Here is a 16,325-nt window from a genome sequence, read left to right as displayed (position 1 = left end):
GCGGTGAAAGAAAACAAAAGCATTTGAATGAAAGCGAGTTCATTTCTTCAAATGTCGCGTTTTTATCCATTACGCATTGTTATTAAGCGTTATAATGAAAATGAGTTTAATTCTGGAACGCAAGCTACCGGAAAATGTCACGTTATGGAAAGTGACGCAGGTCGGAAGCTTGAACCTAGTAACCAGTACCACATGCAGCAATCCGGTGAATGCCAATTTCGTTTTATTGTAAAGTATGTTTTGTCTTGACAGGATCTAAGCCTTCACTTTCTGTCAAAAAGAATGGTTATTTTTATTTGATCTCTACCCTGCTGATATATTAGTCGGATAGTTAACGTTATGACGGGAAAAACTTGCTAGCTGAAGCCACTACTGAGACAAGTCTAAAAAGTAGTGTGGAAAGTCATGTTTTTGTTGTAGGTAGGAAACGTGTATGTTAATGGAGCTTTTCGTTTGTTATTTCCTTTAAATTAGGCTCACTGTACTTTTGCTGCCTTGTAGGTTTCAAACGCTGCTGAGTTGAATGCTGCTGTGCTATGGTGGTAAAAAAGAAGACACCCAAAGTCGAGGCTTTGGTTTTGGACGACGAGAAACTGCATTTGCTGTTAGGTAATGTGCTTCTAACCATTGCACATGTTGATTGTTAATGGCGGGCAATATTTGAATCCATAGGTTCTTTGCATATCACCACTTCATGAATACTAAACAGTGTCCCTTTGCCTCTAGCATCTTTATCTGTGGATGGAGGGCATGACGGCATCAGGCAGGTGGCAAATACTTTGCATACTTGCTTAGAGCTGAAAGAGCCAGTGCAGCAGATCCAGCTGGTCAAAAAGGTGATCAGTAATACACTAATAAGAGTGTCTTTATCAAATCACTGCAATAGAATGATATGGAGTCATGTCGTATTTGTGTTCTTTCTGTACCAGGCTGGATTGCTGCTTGGGGCACTCGGTGAGGAGACAATTGATGGAGACATTTTAGAAGCTTGTCTGCAGACATTGGTCTTGGGCTACATTTCCCTGCAGGCCAAGAACCCTTTGCGACGTGCCATTTCCAGGTGCACACTAATGAATGAGTTTTTGCATTTTCCCTCATATATGTATATAGAGATATATTTGAACCTTTATGCAACATTTTGGTTTGTCTGCACCTTTGCTTAGCGCCCTGTGTACAGTACCAACCTGGCTTCAGGAACGAACGACAGCTTGTCTGTCCAAGTGCCTGTCAGACTCTTTGTCGAATCCAACTCCGGACCAATACTCGCATGTTGTGAATACCATCGCTGGATGCATGGATGGCTTCCCTCTGGGTAAGTGCACAAGCTTTTGGAATTTCTATTGATTCTAGTCATATACAGTATTTCCTTCTGATCGATAACTACACTCTGCAATAAAATCATTTTCAGGTGAGAGATGCATCAATGAACTTCTTCCAGAAGGTATGTTTTTGTAGTTGACATTATTTTGAGAACGATCCATTGACTCTTATTTTCTAACTAGTTTTGCAGTTTCTTCACAAGGGATTACGCGAGTATTTTACTCAAAACAGGTATGCATATGTAGTCTGCATTTATGATTGTAATTTCAATACATCGCTCATAAACGGTGTATGTCGCCCTCTGCTGTTTCTAAAGTGGTGTCGCTGGTCGTCACATAGCTCAAGCCCAGTTAATGCATTCCTGTCTGGCAGCAGTGAAAACGTCAATGCTGGTTATACAGAGATGCCAAGAGTCCGTTAGTTATGCCACAACAATCCACCAGACACTGAAAGACACATTGAGTAGCCTGCTTGATTGCTACATAAGTATCATCACTGATGGTAAGCTATAAAGTTTGTCTTTATCACTGTCTGTCTGGGAAATTAATTTATAGTTTTTTTTAATTATTATTTTGCTGTACATATATGCTGTGCATATTACCAGGGTGGGGGTACAATCATTCTTAAATGTGATACTGATATTTAAGTCAATACTAATCTTGTATTAAATCATGCAAACAATAAATGTGACTGACATTGCACATTTTTGTCTCTTCACTTTACATTGATTGCAGAGGATTTTGTGCAAGCAGTTCAGAGTACATCTGGCATGGCTGTAGTTTTATTAATCAGATCTGTGATGGGTTGTGGAGATGATGTTGCATCAGTGGTAAGCGTTAAATTGTTAAATGCATTTTTTGTTCTTTCAGTGTATGCAAAGAAATGAACTAATTGAATGTGCTGTATTTCACATAAATTGTTTTGGATTCAAATGTGGTTCAGTTAATCAACACAATACTTTTATTCTGTCCCATTACAGGTGTGCAGTTTGCTCCGTAGCTCAGTAGATGGTTTGGACTCTGCGCCCGTGTGGATTAAGCAGAAATGTGAGAGGTTGTGTACAAGTGCTCGTCAGCCAGGCGTCTCTATATATCTGTGTCACGGGGCGTTGGCCATGCTGAGTTGGAAAGGCTCCCCCGCTGGCCCACACTGGGAAAAACTGCTCCTGCTGGTCCCAAACATACTCTTGGATCTTGATGTCAGGTAGTTACTTTTGAAAAAAAAAACTCATCATGCCACTGTAATATTTATATATATATATATATATATATATACATATATGTTTTTTTTTACAAAAAAATCTTAAAGACATAGTTTAAAACATTATCTTTGGATATTTTACAGCAAGGCATTTATATGACTATTTTCCTGATCTGTGCATAGATTTGTTGTGGCTACAAATGCTTCTGTTTCTTTTTGTGTATTAATCTTTCTACAGTGTAAAAGAGTCTAGTAGCGTTTTGCTGGTAGTTCGAGTCCTTATGCTGTGGAGCAGCGCTGCCCTGGACTGCCTGCAGGGAAAGGCTCAACAGCTCTGTGCCCTCAGCCTCCAGCAGTCCCTCAATGGCGGCTCTGATTTACACCGACGCCTCCTGGAACATATCTACTCGCACTGGGAGCATCCCTTAGACGGAGTCCGCCACCAGACATGCTCCCTATTTCACAACCTCATCCTCATTCATCAGAATATCAATTCTTCGGAGGCAAATCCGGACAGCTATGTTTTAGAGCTCACGCAGAGACTCTTCCAGCTCGATTGGCACATGCGGGGTAAATACGGGGCTTTGAGCTGCCTTGTGGATCTTTATGGCACCGGCTACCTGCTTGAGCTCCAGCCCGAGCTTCCTTCGTGTCTCCTTGGTCTGATGAGTGACCAGCCTTTAGCTCCCTATGCCAGTGACCTTCTGGAAAAGCTTTTTATCAGCCATAAAGAACAGCTTGCTGCTGAAGCTTCAGTGGGGAAAACGAGCACTACAACAGACTGGATGGATCGCTGGCACCGGATGTGGGTCACGCCTCTGCTACAGGTGCTGTGTAGCGCAAGAGTGGATGACACTACTTACATCCTGGATTATTTCCTCCCCAAATTGCTGCGCTGCAGCCCGTCCAGTCTGTCACACATGGTGCGGGCGTTACAAAACAAACTGCCCTGCTGCAAAGGTAAAAGCACAAAGAGCGTAAATCCATTTTCGATACAGCGATGGGGTTCACCCACAACCATTTGCATGGAAAATAACTTGCTTTACAACACCAGTTCTCATAGTGCTCTGTGCTAAGTCATTTCAATTTTTTTCAACAGATTCAACTTGCAGCAGGGGTGCACTTGGGGCTCTGATGACATGTCTGCGGGCAGCCAGGTCTCAAGGTGTGATGCAGACCACCGCGGAGGGTCTTTGCGAGGAACTGGTGCCCTTCAGCCTGCTTCGGCAAGCGCTTATACATAAACACGATCAAGTGAGTACATTTGTATCGTGTCATATCCCAATGAATGGGTTTTTTAACAACATACGAATACCATCTGCATATCTTCCAGGTGAGGATGGATGCTTTAGGTTTGGTGTGTGAAAGCCACCGCAGTACTGAAGTTCTCACCTCACAGGAAATGGACCTCATTCGCCACTTCTTACTTCCCAACCTCAACAGCCAGTCACCAAATGTCAGACAGCAGGTGGTCAGTCTTTTCAAAAAGGTCCGTTCATTGTCAACTCTGCGCATACCACTTTTTGCTGTTGTTCGTGTAGACTTGGTATTGTTAATTTAGCTCAGCTTGTATTGACCTTTGTTGCACAGATGCTTTGCCGAGTAAAGGACAGTAGGCAGCTGTTGCTGAAGAGACAGAGCCAAGAAAGAGAGCAGGAGCAAAGAGCTAAAGACCAGCATATTATATGTCTTTATAAGGTACAGGATTGCTGCACTCAATGCATAGTTCTCCCTTCATCGTCAGAATAAATAATATGTGGATGTGTGTGTGGTAGGAGTTCCTGCACGAGTTATGTTCAAAGTTGTTTGACGTTTTGCTTCCTGGAGCTTCTTTCTCCAAATGCATCATGTCCCTCAACTTGCTTGGTCTACTGGCTGAACTCTTCACTTTTGGTGCAGGTATAGGTAAAATTTCAAAATGAAAATGCTGTTGAAAGCTTTGTTAGTGTGGAAACAGGATGAAACGTTTGTCATTATCTTCTGTCCTTAGGGCCTGATGGGTTTGCCCTTGGTGAAGTTGTGACGCCTACTTATGCTCAGAATGTCCTCTACTGTGTAGCAAGCAACTTCATGGAAGTCAAACTACTAGCGACAACATTGTTGTGGAAACTTCCTCTGTCAGCACTGGGACTAGAGGTTAATATGGAGCCTAATGCTTTTTGTAGTACTGAATTTCATGTCTAGGTTATCTCATTATCCGTTTCAAGTATGGTCTTTGATTATAATGATTATATACAAGGCCATATAATACGGAGAAGTTTTAAATTGGATCATTCAAATGTTTTTCAGTACACCATTTTGGCATTGTAGTTGGATCATAATGAAGTATCTAAATAAACACGTTCTGATGTCTCATCAGGAACAAGATGTGATGCATGGTCTACTTCAGGCTGCACTGGACCTGAGCACAAGCACCAAGCCCTTTGACAGTGTAACAGCTGCCCACCTGCTCAGCCTGCTCCTCCACCAGCCCAATTTGCGCCAGGCACTACTCCGCTGTGCGCAGGAGCAGGGACTTGACTTCCAGCCTCCCTCATCCTCATTGCCGCCGGAACCTAATGTTCAGGAATTTAACACTTTATCTGGTATGATTACGTTCCAAAACCGAAGAATGACATCTTCAGATTATAATAGATTATAAAAAAAAAAAGTATGTGCATTATATTGTCCCTCCACAGTGATTCAGTTCTTGCTGTGCTGTCTGCAGTCCGAGGTGTCCAAAGCCGAGTGTTGCCTTTTGCAGGCAGCTGCTTCCTATCCTCTCTACGGCCGAGCACATTGCATCACCGCGGTCCTTCGGAATATCGACACAGAGTGAGAGCAATCACTGCAATCTAGATCTCTCTTTAAAAAAAAAAAAAAACATGTATTGACCTCATTAGTGCTCATTGTGTGCGTGCGTGTAGGTGTTTGTGTCACACTGAGGAGTGGAGGCGACTGGTGTCGGAGCTCATCGCCACATGTTACAGATTGTCAGATGTGGTTTCTCCTATTGTCCAGAGCTCCTCTCCTGAGGGGCTCATCCCAATGGATGTTGGCACAGGTCTGTTTGCTGTCATTAATTACCACTTGGCTGAAGCATGTGCCCATTTTTTTAAACAGTGTGCACTATTCATGAGGCATTCATTTCTTGTGTACAGTGACAGACACGTCAGCAGGACTCCAGAGAATCCTGCACGAAATTCAGCCAAGGGACACCAATGATTTCTTCAACTGCGCCAGAGAGCTGGATACACAAGACGAAGTGGAGGATCAGGAAGAAACTCAGACAACACGCACAGTGCCACCTGACACCGGTAAATTACACACATCATGAGAAAACCCTCAACTCTTCTGACATCACATCAAATGCATTGGTGCCACAAATTAAACGTTCTCATGGATACATGTGAATGAATCATCAGGTTTCCACAACTGAATTTAAGATAGACATAAAAATAATAGTGGGGAAAAAAAATCACTGCTGAGTGAATTACTAGTTTTATGTTTTTGTTGTTAGGTTAGGGATGTCCTGATGGGGGCAGTGGTTGTCCGTTTTTTGTTTTACCCTAACTTTCTGTAGATCTGAAAAGTGATGAAACTTGCCTTTTTCGTTTGGGCGTGTTTGTGCACGTGTGTGTGGGCATGCTCCAGGTGGTGAAGGCTACAGGGTGACAGCCCAGATGGTGCTGGTGTGTTGCTGGCGGAGCATGAAGGAAGTGGCCATGCTGCTGGGGCAGCTGTGTCAGAGTCTGCCACTGCACTACTCCAATGACAACACACGCCCACATCCTGGGCTTATCACAGAAGAACAGGTAAGATCTGGGATGTGTGCCGTCAAAAATAATAGTAACATATCAATCACCATAATAGTCTGAATCATTATGATAATTGTAGAAATTACAATTTGTGCACTAACCACCAGCTCATATGATCTGTTCCTAGTCGGCCCATTATATTCTTGATGGTGATGTACACATCATAATGCACCCAATATGTACAGGAATGTATCTAAAAGTTTTGATTTGCATACAGCAAAATCTTCTTGGCCCTCTAACCTCCTCCACTATCACACAGAACATTTCTTCCCTGTCACATTTAATTAACGGATTAGCTATATTGAAATCAATTTATGTGGTCGTATTTATTTATAGTATGAAAATTACAACCCGAGTTATCACTTAACTTTTAGACCCGTATTATTTATTTATAAACTTGAGACACTTACAATGATTATAATCTTAGGTACCTTGAGGCTCGGTTAACATCTAAGGCTGGTCTTCAAAGTTGGAAAAGATGCAAGTTGACAACAAAAATATGTGACTGACTGGCCTTGACTACCATTTGTGGATGCGTAATAGCAATTCTAGACTTTGATTGTGCTTTCCCCAAAACCACTGCGGTACCTCCCAAGGGGATCTGCTCTGTTCTGCTTCGTTATAAATACATGTTATCTATTTTTGACAGAAGCTGTGTCATCTTGCACAGAGCAAACTTAGTGTGGCAGGAAGTCCCACACAAAAAACCTCAATGAATACAATGAAGCAGTTATTGGAGAGCTCGGCTGACTCCTGCATGAGTTTGAACTATGAATGAAGGTTTTGGAGTCTGTATTGTGAATGCCATTTTTTCAAATCATTTGCAACAAAACATGCTGTTTTGCGCTATGGTGCGACGCTGTACAATTAGCATCTCGCCTTGTTAGCGTCAGGATTTGGTTTAAGGCATGACCCCGCTGCTTTAACGAGCACAATCCTCCTCCCTTTTCGACTGCATTCTTTCCAAATGACTTCCACCACCGCCACACTGGGTACTACAAAAGTCTACGCGCAGACAAACTAGCACAGGAATATTTGTCTGAGCGGTTCAGCATGTGAACAAGAGAACCAGACAAAGACCCTGTTTGCCTTTGTAGGGGGTCAAGAGCGTGTTTTGCGTCGTCTGGTTGTTTTTACCCGTTGAGTGTGCATTTAAACACTGAGTGTTGGATGTGCTGAATGTGTGACTTGTCAGGTGTTGTTTAAATATTTATTTTGGCACTCACTTCATATATTCTGCTTTTGGTGGGACAAAACAAACCAATGTTAGTTGAGTCATGAAAATACGAATCGTCTTCTGTGGCTCTCATTGAAGTCAAAATCCATATTGTTCATTGAACATTCAAGTGGAGGTAGAACAACTACCATCCGCACTTTATAGCAACTGCAGTGTGTAGTCGTTCAAAATATGACATCACAACACTAAATGGAGCACGGAGAGAGTTTTTAGTGGTGTGTAATATTACGTAAGAAGAGAAACTGTCCTTTTTTTTCTTTGCAGCATTTTTTTCCCCTTTTCCCCTAAGCTATTTTTTCAAGTCAACACTATGTGTGAGTAGTTTGTACGTGGCATTGGCGGTCTTTGGGGTGACTTGGAAAGTTGGGTGCAGGCAAAGTCGTTGGGCCCTACCGCAGCAATGACATGCATGAGCACATGCGTGTAGTGTGTGAGTGCTTATTTGGAAGTAAAACACGTCTTTCTCAGCCAACATTGTGTGTTCCGTCTCTGTTGGCCTGGTAACCGTGCAGATGTTTCTGTCCTTGGGTGGTACCATGGCAGCAGCAGCTGTTATTGATGTGTACTGATCAACATAGTTTGAGATCATATTTGGCTTAACTCATTCACCGCCGACCCAATAGACATGCGGGTGGGCAACCCACCAACTCTGAACTGCGAGCGACTGTGTGCTATGTGCTAATCAGTGCGCCCCTTTAATATTTTCAAACTTGAAATTCATGATTCTTTTAATAGAATACAGTTCAAGTAGAAAGGACAACAAACATGGCCAGAGTGCTGGCTAACCCATTTGGGCCAGAGTCACGGGTTGATCTGATCCGTACATGTAATTAGACTTGGGAAAGTTCTCTCTCACCACAGGGAAGTTTTTCATGGAAACAGGCACGCTTGCAAACAGGAAGTTGATGTCTAAATAAATCCATTCCCTCGCCCTTGCTTGCTCGGCCTTTTTGAACCGTTACACAGACGGAAGGAAACTTTAAATACGCCGAACAACGGCCCGGCTTGGCCTCGCTCGGCACCGCAGTGGCCTGAGCCCAGCGACCTTGGGCATCTAACAGTGACTGCTGTTTTTACTCTGGTGTGCTCAGGCCTGTCCTGGGTGTCCGTTCTCAAACCTATGTGATAACTCATTGTGCTCGCTGCACTTGCGGTTTACTCGTTCTGTGCTCGGCGTTTTATTTGGTCTGTTTTATGTCTGCGGGGTCGGGCAAGTTTACCAAACAGGGATTGGACAATATAAACGGGCTGCCTCAACTCTTGGTTATATGTTTTTATATCCTATATCATCATCTTTAATACAGTACAATACATCTTTGTTTACATATGCTCTCTAAAAAAGTGCTTTATGAAAAGATATCAGAAAATAACTACACTACAAAAAAAAAATCACATCGGAAATAATACAAACATAACTCTCCCTCCGTATGCCTTGTTGTTTGAAGCGAAATATTATCGATGAAAGAGATTCAAAATATCGTTGCAAGGGTTGTTTGTGCGTCAAATATGTCTCAAAACAAGAAGTAAACACAGCCAACAAATTGAAATATTTCAACAATATTTTCTATTGTTGTCTCTTTTTATATACCTGTGTTCTTACATTTTAAATGATGGGTTTGCTGGGAAAGTCTCAGTCACTTGTGTCATTGTTTTTTTCTTCCCCCTTGTGGTTTCCAGTCCATTTTTATCGGGATGCTGTGTCAAACCCACATCCCAGAAAGGGTCCTTTTGGATTGTTTCTTGTTTGTTTGTTTGTTTTTGTGCACTAGAACCTCACCACTCCTCCCTGTGCCCTCTGTGCCACCCCAGACTAAGCTGAGAGTGGACTGTCTTAGTGGTAGTGGTGACACCACAGCCTTAATGACAGGGCACTGGAAGTCGGCGTCCGCCTCGCCCTGCCGCCTCACCTGCTACACACTCACCAGTTTACATACTGCCACAGAAATGGCACTAGTGTGTGTATGTGTGTGTATAGTTAGAATATTGTCGCTAACACTATTACTAACTGGATGGTTTTACTTAGACTGGCTATTATGCGGATGTCTCAGCATCCTTTTTTGAACACACTTGTCACGCTACTGCCATGCTGCTCTCATGCTGGACATGCTCGCTGGCCCAAAAGTAAGTGGTGTCTCTAAAACCAGCCTGTTGCTGGTGTTAGAACTTTAGTTTGATGGCCAACTAGAGGAAAGGCGAAAGTGGAGCTTCAGTTCTTCAGTGGAATAACAATTGTTTTTTGCCCCTTTCTCATCTGCTTCTACTTTTCCATTTCCAGTAAAGATGATAGACTGCCAAAAAGATGTGTCAGCATTTTTTTATCGATAATTGTGGGATTACGTAATTGAGTTGTGGAGTTACTAGATGGGTGTGGGACAATGGTTTTGGTATTAATTTATTGTTTTGTTGTAAAATGACTCACACAAACATGAAGTACAATGTTTATAGATGTGGTTTCATAAAGAATTTAAAGACTTCCTTTTTGTTTTAAGGGTACATCTGGAGAAAATCTGGTCGTCTTGCTCACAGTTTATGATTATATATCCACCAGGAGGTTTGCGATCGTTGTGCCAAAAATCACTTTATCAAAAAAAAAAATCTGTCATTTGATTTAGATATTGCTGTTGTCAATGCAAAATAACTTAATGTTCCAATTTTTCATCTACTGTCATCATACATCACAATTTAAAAATTAATATTGCGAGTGGCGCATCGCCCCCAGTCTACAGGCACGCACGGATCTACCCAATGCCTTCAAAAAAAAAAGAAAGTCATTTGATGGCATATCTTCCCTCTCTTCCAGGTGGCTTGTATTGGCTTGTATTTCCGTCAGCAGCTCCTGCAGTCCCGTCATCGTGGCGCCTTTGAACTGGCTTATGTGGGCTTTGTTCGCCTCACTGACATGCTATGCAGGTACGTGTTGAGGGCTAAATGGTAATACTGCTCCGCGGACATAAGCTTGCACATTACAAGAGTAACTTTTGTAATTAGTGACTCGGCACATCCTTGAGGTGTCACTCTTCGTGGCATTCCTCTTACTTTACCTATCTGTTGATGGCTTTCTGGACATCTCACTGTGGATGTAAAAAAAGAACAAATTGCATTTCCATCAAGCAGCCTGGTTAGTTTTAGTCATCTCAAGGGGAATAAACATTTTATTTACTTTGCCTTTAAATGGCCGCATGTGGAAGGCATCTTGAAATTTGTGACATGGTGAAGCATCCTACTGTTATGTTCTTCTTGTCCGTCATTGGAGGGCTGGTGTCTTGTAAACTGATAGTGTCATTCTAGTGGTTGTGTGTGTGTGTTCTGCTCTGGGCCTGTCTGTCTGTTGTTTCAGGAATGGACGAGCGGGATGTGTGGGGATGGTATGCAGGCTGTGTGCTGGGTTATGGGGTGTTGATTGCAGGGTGCCTCACCACAGGCTTGTGATGCTCTGTCTTGGGATCTGGCATCGATGCACTCCACCGTGTTTGCACTCTCAGACGCTGGCTCTCTTGTGCTCTCTCCTTTTTCCTTCCCTTCCCCTCATCACTTTTTGTCTCTTTAACTTGACTTTCACTCTCCTCTGGTCAGTCATTCATTTGTAGAAAAGATCGGTGTCGCAAACCTAGTTGACGTTGAAACGACAAACTGTGAACTTTATTCATTGTTGTGGGACAACAGGCACATCCACAGAGAGATCAATCGTGGTTTCCTTCTTTCAGTGAACCAGAAGAGGCGAAATATATGTTTGTGTGCGCGTTTTATTTTTTTGTAGCAAAGCACATATAAAAGCACATAGGGGAATGTATGTTAGCACCTATTCGTTCTTTTGTCTTAATCTGACTGTCATCGACATAGCCATAGAAGACAATGCCCTTATTTTCTCAAGATGGAACGTAGGCCTCAAGTGAACCCTGTGGAACTCCAAAAGACAGCATAGCAGAGCAGTACTCAACTAAGAAGACTTAAACACACACTTTTGTCTGCCAAATAGGCCTTAATGTGCACTTTGGTGGTCAAAACATATGGCTTCTCAGGAACCAAACAGCTCTCTCGCTCTCTCTCTCTCGTACTTTTTGAATTGTAAGTCTTCAGACGTTATTGTTTTTTTTTCTTCTTCTCCAAACCTCTGTTGTAAGTATTTGGAAAGCAGTGTTAGACTATACATTACAGCTCCCAAAGAGAATTATAGCCCATAATCATACTGTATATGTTGTTTGTGTGTGTCTATAAGGAGTGGCAGAAAAGTCCTACAACAGCTTCCAGCCTGCTGGCTCGCCGAGGTTTTGGAAGAGGTCAAATCTAGTGACCCGTCATCAAAATTGTGTGCCACAAGACGCAGCGCTGGAATACCCTTTTATATTCAGGTGATTTGCAAAATTCATCTTTAACAAATACCATGATTCATGTACGATAGAAAGCGTGGCTGTTAAAATGCAATTTTCTTGCCTGGTAAAACTTGACTAAACTCATTTCTGTAGTGCCTTCGTTTTTATGTTGACACTCGATACATGTCTGGCTAGTACAAATAGTAGTAGTGGTAACCAAAGCAAAAGTCCAGCAGAGGGGGAAAAAAAAAAAGATGTTTGAAGACGTCAATTGAAGTGGACACCTTAGCAGAGGTTTGGCCAGCATTCCCGACTCCCGGAATGACAGAGTCAGATCTGGGAAGGCTGCTTCTCTCTGACCAACATACACTTCATAGCAAGCAGATTTTTCCTTTTTGTTTTCCTTCCACCTCCTCTCAATCCCCAAGGCTTTGTAAGGGCCAAACCGTGTTGCCTTTTCCTTTCCTCCCTACCTTCATTTCTCCAGACCTCCCATGCCTAATTCTTAATCGTAACTAAAGCCAGATGTTTAACATCAACTCCCTCCTCAAGATAACTAACACATAAACCCTGCACCAACTTTGTACATTTCCACCTCGAGACACATACAAATTATATTATACTAAATGCACAGTATACTGTATGTTGTTGTGAAGAGGAGGCCTGAATGTCACCTTTTGCTTAATTGCAACATCATCTATTGTTTACTAAATCACAGACCCAAAAGTATCATATCATATGCCCAGAATTCATTTTCAATAATTGTTCGACAAACCTTTTTTATCTGTTAAAAAAACAAGGGGGACCTCTGAAATCATATATACAACATCTGTATTGTGATTATTATTATTTTTTGCACAGGGCATAATCGAAATATAAAATTACTCCCAGTGTCAAAGTGTAATAATATTACCCTTGTGACTTGACTTGGCATTAATGAGAAAACATTTCCTGCTATGGGCTCTTTAATAAGCATACGTATGTTCTTTCAGTCACGATTATGCTTTTAAAAGAAAGCATTTTTTCCCAAGTGCAGTAAATTTTCAGATGTCAATTAAGAGCCCAGGTTCATTTTTCTATAATCTCTGTCTATTCCCTTGAACTCGCTTCTCATTTTTAACTAAGTTTCCAGTTTTGCAAACTCCCAGAAGTTCATAATGCTCTTCACAAGAAATCACTTACGAGAGAGCGAATACTAGGAAATACATCAGAGGTTAGATATTAAGAACTCTAGTCTCACGTGTCAATGGTGCATTACTATTAATTGTGGTTACATTATAATAAATCTGGTACTGAGAATCAGAATCTGCAACGTGACTCACTTTTGCAGTCAACACAGTTAATTGAATGAAATGTTTCTTGAAAATGACTAGTAGCTAAGCTTGAGACGCTTGAGGGAAGATGCTTTTTAATTTCATTTTGAATGGGACTTTTTCGGTGGAATAGAGGCTCTTTTCATTTGACATTTTACATGGGGCTTTGTTTTTATTTTTGGATGTTGGGGGCGGGAATGCATCTTGGTCATTTATTTGACAAAAACCAAGAACAGCAGTGCTTCAACTCGCACTCCCGTTCCCTCATCCGCTTGTTTGCAAATCTGTTCCGAGCTCGCACAGCTTCAATACGACAGTTGGTTGTTCAGGTGTGCCAAGCAATGAAAAAAGAAAAATATGGTCATTTGGAGTGAAACATACATTTTGAAATAAGCTTGTCATGTAATTTTGGAGATAAGGGAATATTTTCAATATTTTACTGTAATAGTACACTTTGATGTACTCTGCAATAATAAGGCAAGATCTTCAGCATAATTATGAGGAGCTATTTTCTTGTTTTCTTTTCAACAATTTGTCGTGGTTTTTTTTTTTTTCTCTCTGCAGGCTCTTCTCTCTTCTGAGCCAAAATCCTCCAGTTGCAGTCTGTTAAAAATGACCATGAGAGAGCTGATTACCCTTGCCATGCCTTCGGCAAACAGAAATACAGATGCTTCCACTGTTCCTCAGGTTTGTAACATCAACACGTGGTGTCATGATATTAATTGTATATATAGACATTTGATGAATCAGCTTGTTGATGGCATGTGCGCTGATAGTAGAATTCATTTTGCAAGTGTGTGACGTAATGCCCAGCCTATTGTATTTGCCTTTCCAGGTCCACGCTCTGAACATCCTGAGAGCTCTTTACAGGGACACTCGTCTGGGAGAAAACATCATTTGTTTTGTGTCGGATGGAATGCAGGCTGCTGTACTTGGCTTCACCTCTCCAATATGGGCAGTGAGTTGCCATCCGTTTTTCTTTTGCAAGCGAGACGTCTCATAATATAACATGGCGACTTTATTTATCAATCAATAGAAGATGCCATAAAAACAAAACAGAGGTTTTTGGTTTTATTTTCAGACCCCCATAGATACGTTGATATAAACCCCCAAATTGTGAACTGTGAATATACTGGTGATTTTTTTTATTATTTTTGTTTATGAAGCTGTTAACTTTGATGTTGAAGGAAAATCAGGTATTGCCAATTTTACGTGTTTGTTTTTATAAAGCACAGATACAGATGTAGAGCGTTCCTATCTTCATACTACCTCCCATTTCCACTCTTATTTCAGGTGAGGAATTCTTCAACTCTTCTCTTCAGCACACTGATCACAAGGATCTTTGGAGTGAAGAAAGGGAGGGACGAACACTCGAAAAAAAACAGGTCGGTCGGCCCCGTTTCCGTTGAGGCAGAATGAAATATTTATATTGGCCTGCAGTTCGTATAAATCAGTAGCCATTCACATACAAATTGTGTAAATAGCATCAAAAGGTCACAATTACTGGTTGCAAAAGAGTTATTTACTCAGCCATTTCTATTTTTATATTTCAACTTTGAGCCAATTTAGAGTCCGCACATACGTTTTGAGTGGACACTTAAAAAAAAAAAAAAAAAAAAAAAAACTATGCAAAGGTTAATCACCACCAGGGGACACTATTGTAACATTACTGTGGGTTCATTTTTTTCTGCCCCCTCTCCTCCACCTACCTCATTACATGCTCCTAGAGCTGCTAGAAGCATAATATTCTTATTTTCAAGTTAAAAGAAAGAATGCAAAATTATACTGCAGATACCCGCATTGGTATAATCAGAATAGTAATTACAGTTCATTGTGAATTTATATTTTTTTATGATGATGAATCTGCCTGAATCCTCGGAACTCGGAACTCCACAGTAAACTTCAGCAAAGGGAAAGCAGTCACATTGTTAAATGTCTTGTTATCCTTCTGTTAAAACGCTTAAAGTGTTAGATCCCACTGGAGAATCAGTGGGAGACTTTTAACTGGTTTTGTCTAACAGTTTCCACATGAACGGGTAAACTCATTTATAATAAATGTCTACTATTGGAGTTATTATTTTTTTTACCTGTTTACCTTTGTAGTTTTATTTTCCCCCTTTTATTTTACCTTTGTAGTTTTATTTTGTAGTTTTATTAAAAGAAAAATAAGCTTTTTTTTTTTCTTTTCCAATAATCTTGTTCCCTTGTGCTTGCATGTCTCGCTTTAGAATGACCGGGCGTGAGTTTTTCACCCGTTTTCCATCCCTGTATCCATTTCTTCTTAACCAGCTCAAGGAGGCAGCTGTCTCAGTGGAAAGGTGAGGGGGTCATTGAATCAACCTTGACGTTCTCAATTGTAATTGTTCTTTAACATATTTTTTGTTAAGTCCATGCACCATTTCTACAAGAGGATAAAATTACAGAGAGCTTTAATTGTATCTACTTCAAAACAAACATTTCTTGCATGGACCAAGGACAAGACTTTTGAATTCACCATTTCATGAAAAGAACACTACAGTGTGTTTAAAGTTTCACTAACTCAATTAGCCAATTTGTGGTAAACAAAAAAAAAAAAAGGGAGCAAATGTGTCACCAATTTGTTTCTGCAGTGAAGAGTTTGGTCCGCCGAGACTCATCTACCTTATCTTTCCCCACTCGGACAAAAGTCTCTTTTTAAAAGCATTTGAGTCAGCTAACAGCTCTCTAGACAGCCTTATCTTACTTTTCGATCCAATTAATTGAGGACTCTTTCACAATCCCCCTCACTCCCTTGGCTGGTTGTTTAAACATTCATGGTTTTCCCACGGAACCTAATCTCAACTTTATGACTTTCCCCATATCATCTACAGTAGAGAATAGTGTATAGTAATTCATAGTTAAATGTGTAGAAGTTAAAAATTTCACTCTGTAACAGTTTGTTGTCGCTTTTACAAATACTGATGTAAAAGTAATTTTTTTTATCATAATGACAGTATTGTCCTCTCACTTTAGCTATTGCTTTTTTTTGCTTTTAATTTATGTTTAACTAGTTACCGTTTGGCGCTGTTTTTTTTTTTTTTTTTTTCCGCAAGCTAGCATTATTTTAAGCACAATCATCAGTTTGCAGCATTGTGAGTTTTTGTGCCCTCACTGTAAAATCACATTAATC

The 16,325-nt window shown here is 41.0% G+C and overlaps 1 protein-coding gene across 2 annotated transcripts in view; it reads left to right on the top strand.

The window, feature by feature from the left end:
- The first annotated feature begins 147 nt into the window (after positions 1 to 147).
- thada (THADA armadillo repeat containing) overlaps positions 148 to 16,325 on the top strand; it is a 36,733-nt gene continuing 20,555 nt past the window's right edge. For both annotated transcript variants that reach the window (XM_037271006.1, XM_037271005.1), the window contains exons 1-27: positions 148 to 209; positions 494 to 609; positions 727 to 836; positions 930 to 1,060; positions 1,164 to 1,312; positions 1,409 to 1,441; positions 1,503 to 1,551; positions 1,637 to 1,821; positions 2,055 to 2,149; positions 2,300 to 2,523; positions 2,759 to 3,480; positions 3,620 to 3,774; positions 3,854 to 4,009; positions 4,111 to 4,218; positions 4,296 to 4,419; positions 4,511 to 4,656; positions 4,880 to 5,105; positions 5,199 to 5,334; positions 5,427 to 5,563; positions 5,661 to 5,816; positions 6,154 to 6,314; positions 10,355 to 10,464; positions 11,771 to 11,903; positions 13,742 to 13,864; positions 14,013 to 14,135; positions 14,471 to 14,562; positions 15,406 to 15,495. In XM_037271006.1, the coding sequence (XP_037126901.1) occupies positions 537 to 609; positions 727 to 836; positions 930 to 1,060; positions 1,164 to 1,312; positions 1,409 to 1,441; positions 1,503 to 1,551; positions 1,637 to 1,821; positions 2,055 to 2,149; positions 2,300 to 2,523; positions 2,759 to 3,480; positions 3,620 to 3,774; positions 3,854 to 4,009; positions 4,111 to 4,218; positions 4,296 to 4,419; positions 4,511 to 4,656; positions 4,880 to 5,105; positions 5,199 to 5,334; positions 5,427 to 5,563; positions 5,661 to 5,816; positions 6,154 to 6,314; positions 10,355 to 10,464; positions 11,771 to 11,903; positions 13,742 to 13,864; positions 14,013 to 14,135; positions 14,471 to 14,562; positions 15,406 to 15,495 (3,947 nt within the window). In that variant the 5' untranslated portion in view covers positions 148 to 209; positions 494 to 536. The remainder of the gene's footprint in view (positions 210 to 493; positions 610 to 726; positions 837 to 929; positions 1,061 to 1,163; positions 1,313 to 1,408; positions 1,442 to 1,502; positions 1,552 to 1,636; positions 1,822 to 2,054; positions 2,150 to 2,299; positions 2,524 to 2,758; positions 3,481 to 3,619; positions 3,775 to 3,853; positions 4,010 to 4,110; positions 4,219 to 4,295; positions 4,420 to 4,510; positions 4,657 to 4,879; positions 5,106 to 5,198; positions 5,335 to 5,426; positions 5,564 to 5,660; positions 5,817 to 6,153; positions 6,315 to 10,354; positions 10,465 to 11,770; positions 11,904 to 13,741; positions 13,865 to 14,012; positions 14,136 to 14,470; positions 14,563 to 15,405; positions 15,496 to 16,325) is intronic.

This window comes from Syngnathus acus, chromosome 15, assembly GCF_901709675.1.
Source record: "Syngnathus acus chromosome 15, fSynAcu1.2, whole genome shotgun sequence".
Taxonomy (NCBI): domain Eukaryota; kingdom Metazoa; phylum Chordata; class Actinopteri; order Syngnathiformes; family Syngnathidae; genus Syngnathus; species Syngnathus acus.
Note: the sequence above shows the minus strand (reverse complement) of the source record. Positions and strands in the feature narration are given on the sequence as shown.